General features: G+C 38.5%; 1 protein-coding gene across 2 annotated transcripts; it reads right to left on the bottom strand.

Moving 5' to 3' along the window:
• Nucleotides 1-1,688: 1,688 nt before the first annotated feature.
• Nucleotides 1,689-17,561, bottom strand: LOC129253087 (uncharacterized protein DDB_G0283357). 2 transcript variants are annotated; one of them, XR_008583696.1, is made up of 9 exons: nucleotides 16,598-17,561; nucleotides 15,835-16,316; nucleotides 14,759-15,773; nucleotides 14,579-14,695; nucleotides 13,290-13,492; nucleotides 8,455-8,611; nucleotides 8,307-8,394; nucleotides 8,013-8,217; nucleotides 1,689-2,298 (listed from the first exon to the last, which is right to left on the bottom strand). XR_008583696.1 is itself a non-coding variant. In XM_054891332.1 (8 exons), exons 1-8 carry the CDS (start codon nucleotides 16,667-16,669, stop codon nucleotides 8,117-8,119), a joined length of 2,235 nt encoding a protein of 744 aa, XP_054747307.1. In that variant the 5' UTR covers nucleotides 16,670-17,561; the 3' UTR covers nucleotides 6,582-8,116. The 2 variants fall into 2 exon arrangements, 1 of the variants encoding a protein (XP_054747307.1); XM_054891332.1 differs by lacking the exon at nucleotides 1,689-2,298 and having other exon boundaries at nucleotides 6,582-8,217.
• Between the last annotated feature and the right edge of the window lie 453 nt (nucleotides 17,562-18,014).

Below are 18,014 nucleotides of genomic sequence, written 5' to 3'. Positions count from 1 at the left end.
TTTGCCGGCATCCATTTTATTTAGTTTTTACTTTGACGTTTTTCTTTACACGCGTAAATATAATGGTCTATTACACAGAAAATACAGGGTTGTATGTCAAAAAGTATCGTTATTATCTGAAATTATTGTTATACAATCTCAGATTTTTGGAGAAATGTTGTATGTGAAATCTCACTTTTTAATTACGGATTACGGAGTTAATCTCGAAAAAGTAGATAATCTACTTATATAACAGATGGCGCAAAATTAATCAATTATGGAAAGATTTATAATATTTGCAAATATCGTCCTACGGCAATCATATTTGACACTTGTGAGCTAGACAGCTGCAGCATATAAACAGACAAGCAATGGAGCACGTAAGGGTCAAAATAAAGATTTCCATCATTCATTCATCATTATTTTTTTTTTTTTTAGTAAAAAGTTTAATGGTTAATTTTACGCCACCCGATTAATTTTGCGCCACCCGTTATATATAATGGGCGCGTACACTCTTTTTGGGTGTTTGGCCGAGCTTCTGCCCCTATTTGTGGTGTGCGTCTTGATGTTGTTCCACAAATGGAGGAACATACAGTTTTAAGCCGACTCCGAACTTTTTATGAGGAGCTTTTTCATGGCAGAAATACACTCGGAGGTTTGCCATTGCCTGCCGAAGGGTGACCGCTATTAGAAAAATGTTTTTATTAATTTTGGTGTTTCACCGAGATTCGAACCGACGTTCTCTCTGTGAATTGCGAATGGTAGTCACGCACCAACCCATTCGGCTACGGCGGCCGCTTATACAGGGTCCGCCATATAACTTTACGGAATTAAAAATGCGATAAAAAAGAAACTACTTAATATTTTTCCAAACTGTTTTTTTTTATTTTGAAGTACAATCCTTCTGGTTAATGATGGAACACAACTTCATTCATATGGCTGCCTCGGCTAGCCATGCACCATCCCACACGATCGGTCCAATTTTTCAACACATTTTTGAAATCGATTTTTTCGCAATTTTTCTCAATTCATCCGTACAGACAGCCTGACGGGCAGATACGGCTAGATCGATTACTACTTAATAATCCGAACTTTTCCGTATACATGTATGGCTGTATAATATCCATTTGCTTGTTTCAACCAAACGTCATGTTAAATAATTAGAACACCCTAGTATTCCAGTGTGGATGAATATAACAATGAAAACCTCCCCAACATCATCTTTTACCTGAACAGCGCCCTTGCACGCCTTTCTTGAATGAAAACACATTCGTATTCATATTTTTTAAATTTGCATATATTTTCTAAAATATTGAATTCTTTGCTAAATTGCAATTTGCGTTGTTGATAGATAGTATTCAATTGTTGTTGTTGGATCGTTGTCCTTGCGTTTATTTGCTCTAGTGGATTTAGTTATGCAATTATTTAGGTGCTGTGTGTGTAGACTACAATTTGCTGCTGATTGGAAATGCAAAAATTACATAATTTTTTTTTTTTGTGTTTGTAATAACAATTTTTTTTTATTCTATTTAATTATAGTTAGAGGAATATCGTTTTATATGATATGCTACTGCAATCTTTTGACACAGTTTAAGTACAATTCGTCTTTTCTTTTTCATGCATTCGATACATTTTACAAGCATTGCACGCAGAATAATAGTCGTAAAAATATGACTTGTTTTGAAGGATTTAAAAAAAATTCATTTTAGTGTTAAGAGTGTAAGTGTACGAGATGTGAGTTTTGATATGGTTCCGTTAAGATTTGCATGTAGTATATTTATTCCTGTTTTTGTTTTTGTAATCGTGTAGATTCAACAGTGTGCTCGGTGTAGATATGCGATAAGATATGCGTAAAGAGAAAAAATGGCCTAAAGCTATTTAAAAGTGATAGTGTGAAATATATTTTTTCATTATTTTTTATTAATGTTTGTATCGGGTATTTTTTTAAGCTTGAGAACTTAAAATGATAATACAAAACAAAAATATTGTTGGATTGGATTTTTTTATTTTTTATCATAATCTGCGAATTAATTTCATGACATTTATTTTTTTTAATGTGATATCCGGCATATGTCCCCGCGGCTACGATTTACATGATCCATTCGACGAGTTCAATTTTTGACTACTTTTTCCTGGCCATATGGCGTTAATGTTGGCTTGAATATTACAATAATTCGATTGTTAAGCGCGCTATAACTCAAGTAGCGCCGTTTTGTTGGATTCAAATTTCGTCGATATTTAGCTGATTACCTTTTGGAAAGAAAGTTCCGTCAGCATGGCTCGATAGCGCTTGCCATTCACCGTAACGGCAGTTCCTTCCTAATTTCGAAAGAAATTATACCGAAATTCACTATGCTGTGCAACTACATACAGAGAATTTTTGAAATTTTTAAGAAATTTGATATTTTTATGGAAATTTGTTGGATTTTTTTTTTAATTTCTTGCAAAGATTGAAACTAAAAATTCAAAATATTCTGATTAAAAGGTTTGAAATTTGATGAAACTTTTTTTTTAAATTTGTACACAGCTTGAAACGTTAAGTTATATTTTTTTGTTGTAGTATGAACTATATTTTTATAAAAAAAAAAATTAAAAAAAAAAAATTGAAATTTGCGCTGCTATTAAGTGAACACATGTGTATATACAAGGTCTGTCTCAAAAGTTCACCAACTAATGCAAATTTAAGAGAGCTAAAAAAAATTTAATAAAATTGGTTTGTTTTATTTAAAATAATTCCCTTCACCACTTTACATGGTGTCTCGGACGCCGTTTTATCGAGTTTATAGTAGATCTTTATATTGCTTCTTTGCTCAAAATTTATTCGACCGATGGTTCAAAGCATGATTCGAAATAATAGTCGCAATACTTCAGTTACATACAGAATTTGATTTCGGCGAGCCCGAAAAAACAATTGGTACAATGAGGAATGTCAAGCTGCTCGCGCAAGCTAGCCATGTAGGATCGCTACCGGGAGCTGAAAAAGGCAGAACGAAATAAGTGAGTGCGAGGAGCTTGAAATGCTGGCCAAAAGAAAAACGCCCGAAAATTCTACCAGAAAGGTAGATTGGGGTGTTTTCCTGTAAGAACAAAGACGACGATCTGGTGACTGACGTCCAGAGCGTGCTTAAATAATGAAGGTTACACTTCTCGAACTTGTTAAACGGTGACAGCTGCGCATGTCACAAAGAATGTGAAGATCCCGATGGAATTTAAGTGTGCTCTACCCGATCCACAAGAAGGGTGATACTGCAACCTGCGCCAATTACCGCAGGATAAGTCTTCTAAATATCGCATATAAAGATCTATCGAGCGTATTTTGTGAAAGGTGTGAAAGGCTGAAGCCCACCATTAGCCAACTAATTAGACCTTGGACCTTATTAGTGTGGCTGGCATATCCACCATCGACCAGATACTCACTATACGCCAAGTCTTGGAAAAGACCCATGAAAGGAGAATCCAAACACCGTATTTTCGTCAACTTCAAAACTGTTTTCGACAGTACGAAACGGAGTTACCTATATTCCGCGATGCCTGAATTTGCCCCTTAAAACTAATACGGCTATACAAAATGACGTTGCTCAATACAAGCAGCGCCATAGGAATTTGGAAGGACCTCTCTGAACCGTTTGATACCAAGCGAGTTTCAGTAACTCGCTGTCGTGTGGCTGCTTTAACCTGATGCTGAAAATATCGTGCGAACCGCAGAACTTAATCGCTCAGGCACAATATTTTATAAGAGCGGACAATTGTTGACGTATGCCGATGATATTGGTGGTAGCAGAGGAAGAGAAAGGCCTCCTCTGCGTTGGAAAGATTAGGTGGAGGACTTAGATTCACTTGGTGTTTCAAATTGGCGTCGGTTAGCACGAGAAATAAACGACTGACGCGATTTGTTACACTCGTGCAAAATCACGTAAATCAAGAACGAAGAAGAGAGCCAACGTGACGCCGCTGCAGAAATGAATTACCATCAGAGTTACGTACAAATTTTTTAAAAACGTTAAAAAAAACTTCAAAAATTTCAGCTCAATGGATCTTGAATATAAACCAAAAGTAAGGCTCTACATTGCAATATCCGGGAAAGGAATTTCGAAGCCTTTGTTCAAGCCAAGATGTTCTTGGCCGAATGTAAATCTGGGTCGCTACGGTAACGCAGGACCGAATGTCGGGGGGACACTACTCTTATAGCTAGACTAGCTAGACGTAAATGTGACAACATAAAATAAAAAATAAAAAAACAGCAAATTATTTACTACACCCACTTGTGGAACATAATATATACTGTCAAAACAGCAACAACTCAATTCTAGTGGAATGATAAAATTAAAGGCCACAATGCCAATTCTTGACTAAGAATGTATGTATGTATATATACAAGGTATTTTTAAAACGTAGACAATTTTAAAACTTAAAAGTATTTTCTAAGTGAGATATTTTTTTTAATTGCACCACTCTATTATTATACTTTTTATAAATATATTTTTAGCTATTTAAAAGCAAGGCGAATCTATACAAGGTGATATCAGTAGAGCAGCTGATTTTTTTATTTTGCCTCAAATATTAGGATGTCAGCACAAAATGAAGTGGCGAAAGCTAATCTATTTTATTTCAACCATTGTACTAAAATTCAAGTAAAACACTCTTCTTCTTCCTATTTTTTTTTTTTTGCAGGTACCATTGGCGTGAGCTTGACAGGCATCCAAGTATATGATAGTGTGAGTGCTTCGTCTTTTTGCGTATTGGTGGGGTTGATATGCCAAATTAGAATTTTTATGGTAATATTAAAAATAATAGAAAAAATATGGAAAAATTGGAATCAGGTGGTATCAGCTATGGGCATTTTTTGACAACCAGCTGAAAGTGTTTTTACTTATGGATCTATACCAAGGCGAATTGAGTACCATAGATGGCACCTTTCCAAAACAGTTACTTTATTTTTCGCGGTTTTGACAAGTCTGACGACAGTTCCCTTTCCAAGACAAGGCAAACGAACAAAACGAAAAAAGAACTTGCATGTTGGTGAAAATTCAGTGAATGGTTTGGTAATATTTGTGAGATTTAGGCTAAAGAAACTAATAAAAGCGAAGTGCTGCATGTTAAATTGTGAAAGCACATATTAATATTATAAAGGGCTTTCCAATAACAGGTGTTATTTTGAATAGTCCGCTATTTCGGTAGATGTCACTTTTAAAGCTGTCATTTTTTGATATTTGACAAGTAGAAACTACACGATTAACAAAAATGGAACAATACACGATTGAACAACACATTGAAATGATTAAAATTCAATTTAAAATTTTCAATATAAACATTTTTCGGTCATCGTGAAGCACCTTGTCGGACCGCAATAAAGAAATTGGTGAAAAAATTCGAGCTGTTGGGACAAGTTATTGATGTGAAGAATAAAACTCGTGCACGTCGCTCAAGAACAGCCGAAAATATTGCTGTTGTAGCCGAAAGTGTTGAAGAAAACCCAGTTTTGTCTATTCTTCGTCGTTCTTTGGAATTAGGCATTCCACAAACGTCATTACACCGTATTTTGCATAAAGATTTGGGTCTTAAGGCTTATAAAGTACAGTTAACACAAGAACTCAAACCGGCCCATCATCAACAACGTCGTGTCATTGCTGATTGGGTCGTTGAAATGCATGAAAATGATCCGGAATTCCATCGAAAAATCATAATGAGTAATGAGGCCCATTTCCACCTCGGTGGCTTCATCAATAAGCAAAAATTGTCGGATCTGGGGCTCAGAAAATCCAAGAGTTATTGTTGAAAAACCTCTCTATCCTCGTGGTTGTTTGGTGCGGTTTATGGTCCGGAGGAGTCATTGGACTTTACTTTTACGAAAATGAAGCAGGAGCAACAGTTACGGTGAATGGATTGCGCTATCGAAAGATGATTCACGATTTTTTTTTAATGGCCGGAATTGGATGGTATTGATCTGGACAACGTTTATTTTCAACAAGACGGTGCTACGTGCCGTACAAGCAACGAAATCAAATTTTGAATATCCACCTCTTATTGGAAAACCCTTTATAATGCCTCCAAATGCAGTTTGCTTCCGTTTTTATACGGATTGCGCATTGGCAAGAGTATGTGTGTGTATTGTTTAATTTCTTCTGTTTGATTATTCCCACTGTCTTCTTCTTCTTCTTCACAAACAAGTAATTCCCCTTTCTTTTGTTTGTTTATTCATGGACTCTTACGACACAGCGAATTCGCAATCTATTTCTCTATTCTTATTGGCTGGTACCGGTAAATCAGCTGATTTGTTTTTTTTTTTTCGCCGAGTCCATGCGGCTGTCAGCAAAGAACGAAACAAGGCGAATTCATTCTGTGTTTTCTACTTTGACAATCAAACGTGCAAAACTTTAATGAATGCACTTTGTTATTACTACTCTACATGCGGACTGATGCACAAAATATTGCCAGGTATGCATTTGCCTTATTTAAAGGGGTTTGAAATTTTCGTGTTTGATAAACAGCGTTTTGATGTGTAACTTTTTTCATTTAATATGCCATTGAATATTTTCTTTTCTTTAGCTAGCACAAAGCAAAAGTACTTTTTTTTATATTTTGTATAAAAAACTAAGATAAAGTATATGTAACCCATTTTGTAGAAACGAGATTTTCACATTTAAAAAATTAAAACTTTCAACAATTCAAATAAAGTTTAACGTCGAAAAAAAAAATTTTATATAAAACATCCTTAATGCTCAATGGAAAGTTCACTTAACTATTATACATATAAAGCACATGAAAATTAAAGCACTATTATTTAGATGAAATATATTTGTTGCGAATAGCTTTTAAGTATTAATCTAACAGCACCCGACGGGGCAACTTTAAGTTTATCAGTTACTTCTCACAAATATTGCATAGAAATTATTTAGCTAATAAGAATTATAATAATTATGAGTTGCTTAGCAAACTAAAAATTTACAATTTAATATATCATTGAAGCTCTTCTCGCACGAGCTTATCTTAAAGTAACTCAATATGTAAATTGTAAACTAAATAGACTTATGGATTTTCATTCACATGTCAGACTCCTTTCTATCAAAATGAAGGCTTTTGTTTTTAACATATTAATTTTCGTGGGTAAATTTGCACTCTCAAGTCTTTTTACTAAACTATAAAATTTTTAAAATTAAATATAAAATCGCCTACGAAACATATTATTGTAATAAACTTAAATCATACTTGACTTGGTTAAAAAAGGCAGTTTAAGCTAAAAAAATATTCTAAAAAATATTGGAATGTTAAAATATGCAGCAGTAGTTGTTGTAAAATTCAACAAAATGGAATGCGTTGTTATAGTCTTAAGCTGCAAAGTGTTTGAATTGCACATTAAAACACTTATAATTTTGTTTATATTTATAATCATAAGAAAATAGATCACTCTAAGTAAGTCTAAAGCAGCAAAATTTCTTTTTGAAAATTTTCATACGCTTATTGTGGCATAAGAATTATAGTATCGGGTTGGGTTTATATGTATTAACAAATTACTTATAACTGTTTTGTAACATTTAAAGTTTCAACAGAGATCTTTAATTGTGAACTTTAGTCGAAAATACAAATTTCTTGAACTTTCTTTCCATACATACGATTATTTATGTTAAGTACATATTTTAAATATGATACACCATAAAAAGTGGCTTTGAAATAGTTGCCTTAATAAATTTTTGAATAATGTATTTCAAATGGGTGTATATGTATTTCCTTGTTTGCAAGATATGTAAAAAATGTGCAGTTGAGTTTCTAAATTTAGTTCGTTTCATTATAATTCGTCTGTAGTTCAGCAGCATATTTAGTAACACAAGTATTTTTGTGTTTTTGATATGCACATTGTTGTCGTTGTTGCTCTTAAAATGTTGCGATTTACAATAATTTGTATCTCGGCTTGAAAAACAATTAAATGATAGAGCAATAAACGTGCGCTAGTCACTAACTGTCGAATAACGTCTTCGAAAAAATGTATTTTTTGAAATTTTCAAAGCGCTCAATTTTTATCATTTAATTTCGCTTACTTTCGTCTTGCGCATTTCATATTTCCCGCATGGATTATTTCCTCAATTATAAATTTTTTTATAAGAATAATTTCAGAATAGTAATTTTCTACTGCGCCTTACAATTAAACCCAAACACCATGCGGATTTTTGCTGGTGGGTACCGCATTTTCCAACTGCCTAGGTGAGCCGATTATGCGACGACTACTGCCGGGTTTATTGGAACCTGCAAAGTAAAAAGCATTTATGTATATATGTATGGTATATATGTATATCTCTTATAAAAACATAACCTAATAAAACTAATTCACTTACCTTCCATAAAATGCTTAATTTCTTCGGACGTAGTGACCGTCAGACTTTGCAAATTTACTTCTTTCATTTCGTTGACCAATTGTTCCACCTAAAATATAACAAAATTGTTAAGTTATATATTTTTGCCGGCATTTTTTCTCTTGCACACCTGACGCTTCTTTTCTGTTATTGCATTCTCAATTAATAAGATTTCTTTCTTCAAATTTTCTGCAGTTTTATTGGACGTGTCCGTGTTGTGTATAGCCTGGTCGATTTCGCTTTGTATGCGCTCCATTTCCATGAGAAAGTCACGCTCAACATTTTGACTAAAAATAAGTAAAAAAATAACAATAATTTAGGATCATTCTAATATTTGGTACTTAATGGAGTAGTTGTTGTTGTTGTTGTTGTAGCAGTATCTTCGCCCTGTCAGTGTAGTGTAAATTACCGGTCGTCTTCGTCTAGCTCATCTAACGGTAGGCCCAGGAAACTGGCAGTTTCGACGGGTTGGGTCCAGAGGGAGAGAGGTGTTAGATGAGTGGGTTTGATGGGGCATGTGAAGAGGTGGTTAGTGTCGTGCGGGGTACCTTCACATGCAGGACATATGTTTAGTATGTCGGGGTCGATTCTGGATAGGTAGGAGTTTAACCTGCTACAATATCCAGAACGTAGTTGTGCCAAGATTACGCGGGACTCTCGAGGAAGCTGGAGCTCTTCGTCTGCGATAGGTGGTGGTTGGACTCCGATAACGGCATTCGGGGGTCGGGAGCTTAGGAAGGTGGTAAGTGTCTCCCGATGAATGTCGTTAATAGCCTGTCTGTATACTGTCTGATCCTGGAGAGGTCTGTCCGTTTTGTCCTGGATCTCGTCCACGTAATTGAGGAAGTGTCTCCTGATGTGCCTGGGAGGTGGCTCAGGCTCGAGCAGGTGTCTGCATGGGTGAGGCCTACGGTGACACCCAAGCAGAAACTGCTTGCCGAGCATTTTGTTATGCTCCTTAACCGGGAGCATGTGCGCCTCGTCATGTAGGTGGTGAATAGGGGACATCAGGAGACATCCTGTCGCGGTCCTGATGGCAGTATTCTGGCAGGTCTGAAGCTTCGTCCACTGCGTATCACTGGTTCCAGGCGACCAGACAGGCGCGGCATAGTTCAGAACCGGTCGGCCTATTGCTTTGAAAGTCGACAGCAACATTTCTTTGTCTTTGCCCCAAGTGCTGCCGGCAAGCGACTTGAGGACCTTGTTGCGATTCTGTACTTTCGTTGCAATAGCGGTTGTGTGCGCCGAGAAGGAGAGCAAGCTGTCAAAGGTGACTCCCAAAATTCTGGGGTTGTTTATCGTCGGAATTGGGGTATCATCGACGTGAACCTGAAGTGGCAGCTTGACCTCCTTTGTCCAGGTGGTAAATAGGGTCGCCGTGGATTTAGTGGGAGAAAGTTTTAAGTTTCTCGCAGTGAAGAAGCGAGAAAGGCTGGCGAGGTAGTCGTTTACTTTTGAGCATAGGCCATCAATGTCATTGCCCGACGCCATTATCGTGCAGTCGTCGGCATATGAGACCAGTGAGACTCCCTCTGGTGGCTGGGGGAGTTTCGAAATATAGAAATTAAAAAGCAAGGGTGAAAGGACACCACCCTGCGGTACTCCTTGCTTTATTTTTCTTTGTTTTGAGGTTTGGTCTCGAAATACTACCGACGAGTGACGACCACTCAGGTAGTTCGCGGTCCACCTCTTCAGCCCTGGCGGGAGTGTCGACTGTAAAATGTCATCTAGTAGCGTGGCGTGGCTGACTGTGTCGAAAGCCTTTTGTAGGTCCAACGCTACTAGGACAGTCCTCTCGCAGGGGCGGTTTTGGTTGAGGCCGCGGTTTACCTGGGTGTTTATGACGGTGAGTGCCGTGGTGGTACTGTGCACTCTACGGAAATGCTGGTGTGGGGCTGGAGTCAGGTGTTGAGTGAGGAGTGGGAGTAGAAGGGCCTCAAGTGTCTTCACTACTGGGGAAAGGAGAGTTATCGGACGATAAGACTCCCCTTGGTTGGCGGGTTTCCCAGGCTTCAGCAGTGGGACCACTCTCCCTAATTTCCACTTATCAGGAATGATGAGAGTGGCCATAGACAGGTTGAAGACCTTTGTGAGATATTCTACTCCCAATGGACCCAGCTTTTTCAGCATCAGCATGTTTAGTCCGTCGGGGCCAATGGCTTTTGATGGTTTCATGTTTTTGATGGCCCCCTGAACCTCGTCGCTGGTGAAAGCAAGCGGTGTACTGTTGTAGGGCAGTTTGTGCAGCCGTCTGGTGGCACAACGCTTGGATCTGTCGACCGGAGGATGCAATATAAATTGCCGGCTAAAGTAGCTCGCGCATCTCTTCGGGTCCGACGAAGTACGACCGTTGAAGGTGATATCCACCTTGTCGTTGTGCTTCGTCGGGTTCGACAGGGACCTTACGGTGGACCAGAGCTTGCTCACACCAGAGGTGAAGTTACAGGACTTCAGATGCTCTACCCATTTGGTCCGCTTATGTTGAGTGACCAGTTGCCGGATCTCCAAATTGAGATCCTTTATACGAGGATCCCCGGGATCGGCCTGGCGTAGACGGTCACGCTCGTTTGCCATAACGGCTGCTTCGGCTGGGAAATTGGGACGTAATTCCCGGATCCGTCCAGCAGGTATGAAGCGAGCCGCGGCGGCTGTAATCGCCTTGCGGAATGCGCGTTCGCCTGCGCGCACATCGGTGGGAGTGGGTAGGGCTGCGAAGATGTTCTCGGTAAATTCCGCGAATCTGGTCCAATCAGCTTTGTTAAAGTTGATATATGACCGGTGATCCGCGGAAACAAAATCGGCGGGTCTCTCGATCGAGATGATAATGGGCAAGTGGTCTGATGCAAGCGATAGCATAGGTCGCCAGGTTATGCTATTTATCAGACCAGCGCTAGCAATTGTTATGTCAGGCGAGCTGCTACAATTGCCCACTACCCTAGTGGGGGCGTCGTCGTTTACAGTGCTGAACGTCGAATCGTCTATCTGCTCTGCCAATAGCTGTCCCCTACGATCATTTGGCAGGCTTGAATGCCAAAGATCGTGATGCGCGTTAAAGTCACCTACTACCAATCGGTTTTCTCCCCTGATGAGCGCACCAATATCGGGGAGATATCCTGCCGGGCAGCAGGTGACAGGGGGTATATAAATATTATAAATTTCGAGCTCGGCATCGCCTGACCGGACAGCTATACCTTGACGTTCTAAGGTGCTGTCCCTGCGGTCGATGCCTTCATCAATAAGACGATACTGCACTGAATGGTGTACTATGAACGCTAGGCCACCACCGTTGTCTCGCTCGCGGTCCTTTCGGTGCACGTTATAGCCGTCCCTGGTAATCAGGGGGGAGCTAGCGTGCAGTTTTGTCTCTTGGACCGCAGCTATCTTAATTCCGAACCGATTCATGAAGTCGACTATTTCGTCAATCTTGCTCGTTAGTCCGTTGCAGTTCAGTTGCAAAAGCTTGAAGCTTCGCGGGAGGGTCGTCGTAATTCGGGGGGTGAGGGATGCGTGATGTTGTCTGCGTTGGACCTGCTGTGCGTTCCGCAAAATGGGGAGTGGCCTGATGTTGTCGGGAGGCCGCGCCACGGGGGGCGGTTGCGGGTGCAGAGCTCTGCAGCATTTCTTTCTTTATTTATGCTTAGTCCTACCATAAGTTCTGTTACAAGCTAAGTGCGCTATATATTTAATCATGTAAATATTAAAAAAAAAATAATAATTTTCATTCGAAATGGTCACCAATTACTTTTACACAAGCCTTCAAACGATTGGACTATTCAGCTATTGCAGCACGCAAGATTTCCAGGGTTATTGACGTCGCTGCTCGAACCAAAGATGGTTTGATACTCTCCAAATTTCTGTGAGGTCTTCGACAGGCTATGTTCCCCAATTCTCTCCACAAACTGTAGTCCAATGGATTCAGATCTGGAGGAATCGAGGAATATTGCTTTTTAGGCACTGCTGTGTCGTTTTGGTCTTATGGGCAGGAGCGGAATCTTGCTGGAAGATCCAACACTCTCCATTGAAGAGAATACTGCTAAACTGCTTCACCACGCCTTCCAAGACATCCTCCCGATACACTTTTACCGCGGTCTTAACATCTTGTTCGCAGAAATGCCTTTGCAAGACTCTTCCCGCCAAACCATTACGGAGGCGGCATAGTGCCCGCGCTAAACCTTCGAAACAACATTTTTTGCGTCTTTAAAAGTTTTAGCATAAATTTTGTCGTTTTGCTTATTAAAAACTTATTCAACAGTGACAATTTTCTCATCTGTGGAAAGAATATTTTCATGGCCGTTAACCACGTGCCACCGACGTAGCTGCTGGCATCTGTCGCGTTTAATTTTCTTCAAGCGCGTTGTCAAAATATGACCAGTTGAGAGACGGAAGGCTTACAAGTGGAGATCGTCTCTAATTGGTCTTCACATGGATCTGGTCGATACATTCATTTCCCCGGACATGATTTTCTGCTTTCTAAGAGGTTTTTTTCGAATTCTTTCTCGAACAGCTTTTATGGCGGCACTAGTTCGAACCAGCCGAAGACGACCACTTCCTTTTCAGTCTGTCACTTCAGACGTTTGGGAAAAACGATTGATCGTGCGGTGAGCAAACATTCTCGAAATAGTAATTCAATATTTTTTCAGCAATTCGTAAATCTCACTTACACTTTTACCACACTGTTGCAATGCCATTTTCCTTAGCTTCCCACTCCGTTGTTAAGATGCGAAATTTGCCACAAAACTGAGTACAATTTATGAGTAGACAATGCATACGAACAAAAACAAAAATAACGGAACTTCTTTCTGCGAATTTGTTCTCGTCGTATGCATTGTAAAATTTGCCATTGAGTTTATGACAAAACTAAGTATACACTTAGACTTCGGACAGGTGGTTTTGCTGGGCCTCTTACAAATTTCTTCCAGCAGAAACATATAATTAGAAAATTAAACATTTAAAATTTATAATTACCGATTCGCCTTCTGTTTAGTCACATTACTCCGCTGCTCCACTTCAATATCGTTCATCAACAGGCGAATCTTGTTCTTGCACTGCAGCAATTCAGTTTCGCAATTAGCCAATTTGGAACGTAGCAAAGCAATTTCAGATTTCAAAGTCTTCTCCTGCTGCTTCACTAGTTCATTCTCTTCCTCAACATACTGTAGGGTTTGCAACTGTAAGAATAATCAATATTTTGTAAATGTGTGTATTTATCAAGCCACCATCATTGATATTACTAAGCACTATAAGTGAAAATTATTCAAAAAATTCGTACACGATCCATATTACAGGAATTTTCAGTTTGTTCTCCGTGTAACGCATAATTCAAGTAGAAGCTGAGATATCTCAGTGAAACAGCCGTCTTCAATAAACGATATTTTAGGCAATTTAAAAAATTAGATGCTAAAGTGCTAATTGTAGGTATATGAATAATTTTCATTAAATTAGAAATAGAAACCTTATATGATTTTGCTGTTTTTATTCCACTAAAAATATTAATTTATATTTATATATTTATTTCGACCATATATTGATTCCGAACGTAGACACTTCTTTTAGCTGCAATTAGTGGTGCGTAGCCATAACGCCACAGCCGCAACATTACAGCATTTGTCTATTAGTCAAGCCGTAAACACAAACAGCTGATATTGAAGTAGAATTAAGGACAACAAACACGGATAATTTTCCACCAAGTCTATTAAGTTTCCGTCGTTTATTTCAAATTTGTATTGCAAATATCAAAACAAAGGTCAAGTATTTCACAGCTGCTTACTGTTACGGCGAAAACCCAAAATTCGATAGATACATACGGATGCGGTTATGGTTACGGCGTTATGGTGCGGTACCTATATTCATTTAAAGTTATGGTTACAGTTACGGCTTAGGTACCGAACCACTTAATCGCAGCTTTATTTATTAATTTCGATATTTAATTGGCGCGTACACCCTTTTTGGGTGTTTGGCCGAGCTCCGCTTCCTATTTGTGGCGTGCGTCTTGATATTGTTCCTACAGTTTCAAGCCGACTCCGAACGGCAGATATTTTTTATGAGGAGCTTTTTCATGGCAGAAATACAATCGCAGGTTTGCCATTGCCTGTCGAGGGGCGACCGCTTTGGAAAAATGTTTCTTCATTTTGGTGTTTCACAAAGATTTGAACCTACGTTATTTCTGAATTCCGAATGACAGTCACGCACCAACCCATTCGGCTCAGCTACCAGCTTAAAAAAAAAACATTCGAAAAAATGCATACTATGCTTACCTGCTCACTCCCCTGTCGAAAGATCTGATCGGCTTTAGTAATTTCACGAGAAATCGCTTCAAGCTCTTGCGCTTGATCACGTTCTTTGTTCTCCAAATAAATTATCTCGGCATCGTACTGAAGGTGAAATTAATCAAATATTACACATTTTTCATCTAAAATATTTCAAAAGCTACTTACTTTACTCAACTCCAGTTGTTGCGCCGAAATCTTTTCTCGTTGAAATTTGATCAACTGCATCAAATCATTGTATTGGGTTGCCTGAAATATACTTTCGCTCTCCTCTATACTGCCGACACTGCCACAACCTTCCCTTACTCCTACACCGTTGCTACTGCCGCTCAAATGCTCCACGTCGTAATCGCTAGTGTTGTTGTAATCTTGGTTATAACTATTCACCACTGCAGAACCCAGTCCAGCTGATGACATTTGCTGAGTATGAAGTTGATGTTGCTGCAATTGCAAGGGGCTATTGCGCGGTGGCGGAGGATCACGGTAGGGTGGTGGAACTAGTGCGCCGTTCGCCGATATTGTCGGTGCATTTTTATACAATAAATCTGGCGGCATGTCACCGCCACTACGATTAACATTACCATTGTAGATATCGAGGAGATTTTCGCTGCTACTGCTGCTACAACTGTTGCTGCTATTGTTATTATTGTGCTGATGGTTGCCGCTGCTATTGAAGTTTTTGCTGTGCGGTGTAGCATACAGCACATCCGGACTGTCTGCGGCTATGCGACGATCAAGCGATTCTCGCACAACAGCCAAATTGATTTCATTGATTGATTTGCTAGTCTGCGTACCTAATTGATGATATATATTATTGTTATTGTTGGTGTCACTGTTTGTGTGCTGCGAATCGTTAAAAAATCCGGCACCGTCGGAAAAAGTGTGAGCATGCGTTCGGGACATTTCAGTGGGATTTGAATGGGATTTCTCATGGCGCGGTATGAGCTGCGGCAATGGCGAAGAGTTATTGTTGTCTGCTGTTGAATTGGGTGAACGTGAGATGCGCGCGTCGTGAGGAGAAAGTGGAGAGCTTGTGGGTGTGGGTGATTTTTGGAGCGGCACATGTTGTTGGTTGTTTACATTATTATTATTATTGTTGGTACTATTAATTTTACTGTTATTAGGACGCTGTGGAATACCCTTAACAATTCCAATGTTTTCAATGTGTTTAACATCATGAGGTCTGCAAGAAATATAGGGTTAAATTTAATTAAAAAAATTAATTATTCCAAAGTCATACGCACCCAAAACTTTTCTTTTTCAATTCTCGTGATATTTCTAGGTGTGGCGATATATTCAAATTCGAGTTTAATTCGGACAAGTGTGGAGACTTTACTTGCTGTTGATTATAATTACTGCTAGTTGTGTTGTTATTATTGTTGTTGATATTACTATGACTATTACTAGTATTATTATTATTGCTATTGCTTAAGCCTAGAGGCTTTCTCAACATCACAGCTGTGGCATGGTTAGTAGTACTGCTGTTGTTATTGTTGCTAGTGTTGCTTGCAACAGTGTTTTCTATGCGTTGCGCTTGTTGTTGTTGTATTTTATTTTCCGAACGCTGCAGTATAAATTGCACATCATTGGCATATTCACCCCATTCTATCAATAGCTTAAGCGGATTTTCATTCGGCGCCAGCAAACGTTCATTGTTGCGCCAACGTTCTATAAGCGTAAAGCGGCCCACTTTACCAGTGGCATGCGCCAGCGCGAAAACCACATCCTATTAAACGAGAAAAAGCATTGGTAATCTTATTAAATATACTCATAATAGAAAATAATGTATTTTAACAATATATAGCTCGGTAACCACATACCTACCAAGTAATAAAATATGTGTGTATAAAACATAAGAGTGTGCGCTTTGATAGCCACGCATCAATATAGGCTTAAATTACACACCCATTATATACAATTTTCTTTTATACCTAAGTAGCTAAAATTAAATTGTATTTAATTGGGTTTAAATTTTAAGAGTGAAATTTCATGTTAACAATCACGAACCTGACATGTTGTGTTCACTGTAACGCCACACACGATCCGCTGAATGCCTTCCACCCATACTTTTAATTCCATTGTTAGACACTATTTGGGCTTAATGCGCCAATTTTAAAAATTTTTCTAATAATTATTAGCTCTAGATTTTATCGTACTACATTGGGATATCATCCAAACTTCAACCGAATGGTTTTGCTACCAATATTGTAGTGGTTGGTTTCTGCAGTCAGCGCGAGCACGATGCGTCTGCAACTGAACGCTCCAGTGAAGCGAAATAGATTTGTCGTTGTTATTACGGTCACTAATGTTCTTACTTTTTTAATGCATTTTGATTCTTGCAACATGCAACAAAAACATTAGTATCAACAGTGTACGCCCTACTGTCGCAAACATCTTCACACATTATATCAATTCCAAATTGTTATATGGACTAAACTTTTGTATTTTGGCTTTTTGTATGCATTTTCATTTAAAAATTTAACTTTGTGCATCGGTCTCAGAGGAAGTTAAAAAATCGATTCGTCCAAACAAAATCTCGCAGAAATTTTCACTTTCCACAATACACATTAGATGTTTCCCTTTCTCATCACCAATTATTGCCTCGTCACTTCATTTGTTGTTTTCATCTTGAGTGCTGCAAAAACTGCACTTGACAAGTTCTAGTTGTGCATTGCACAAACACCTGTGTTGTTGTATGTGTTTCGGAGAAGAGTGCGAGGAATGTTATTGAGGGCGTTTAATATATGATTCACTACAAATTCCTCTTAACTGGGTTAGCTTTTTTACATTTTCATTGATTTTGTATACTTATTTCCTTATGAATGGTTTTATTAATGCAAGCTTTTATAATACAAACTGCAATATAATTTATTTTCTCTAAGCTTTACTGCACAAAATTTGTAACTTGTTCTTCCTAAAATTCCTCACTGAGAAAAAACGCCATTTTGCCCTTTCGTTTATCCTGTTTGTGGCTGACATTTATCGTGCTTGCAATGCATTCTGTTGTTTAGACATAAGCGCATAAACATAAAGTCAACTGAGTTACCTACTTCCTGGCTAAAAGTTTAGTAGTAACAATTCTAAAATTATACGCTGTCGTTAATTTTCCTTCTGATAACGAGATAAATGTACAGCTTATGAGAATTTGATAAGTTTTACGTCGATTAGAATTTGATTAGTTGACAACTAACAAATTGGAAACGTTTGGTGAATATACATATACATCACTCTATTGCTATTGGTATTCATACCTACAATAATGTTCTAAAAAACAAGCATGAACTTTTTTTAATTTTACGTTTGGTATAATTTTTTCTTGAATTGATTTTTAAAAAAGGTTTATGCTTAAAAAAGTAAATTTGCAACTCTGCAGCTCTGTTTTTGTATGGTTTGTATTCCCTGATTTTCCAATTGGAAGTGTTGC

The sequence above is a fragment of the Anastrepha obliqua genome, chromosome 1 (assembly GCF_027943255.1).
Source record: "Anastrepha obliqua isolate idAnaObli1 chromosome 1, idAnaObli1_1.0, whole genome shotgun sequence".
Classification (NCBI taxonomy): Eukaryota; Metazoa; Arthropoda; class Insecta; order Diptera; family Tephritidae; genus Anastrepha; species Anastrepha obliqua.
The sequence above is the reverse complement of the archived record's forward strand: the minus strand, read 5'-3'. Positions and strand labels throughout refer to the sequence as shown.

Coding starts and splice junctions, on each gene's coding strand:
- LOC129253087 (XM_054891332.1), bottom strand. CDS start 16,669: ATGGAATTAAAAGTATGGGTGGAAGGCATTCAGCGGATCGTGTGTGGC. Junction 16,317..16,597: donor CAGTGAACACAACATGTCAG/GTTCGTGATTGT, acceptor CTCGTTTAATAG/GATGTGGTTTTCGCGCTGGC. Junction 8,218..8,306: donor AATTAAGCATTTTATGGAAG/GTAAGTGAATTA, acceptor TTTACTTTGCAG/GTTCCAATAAACCCGGCAGT.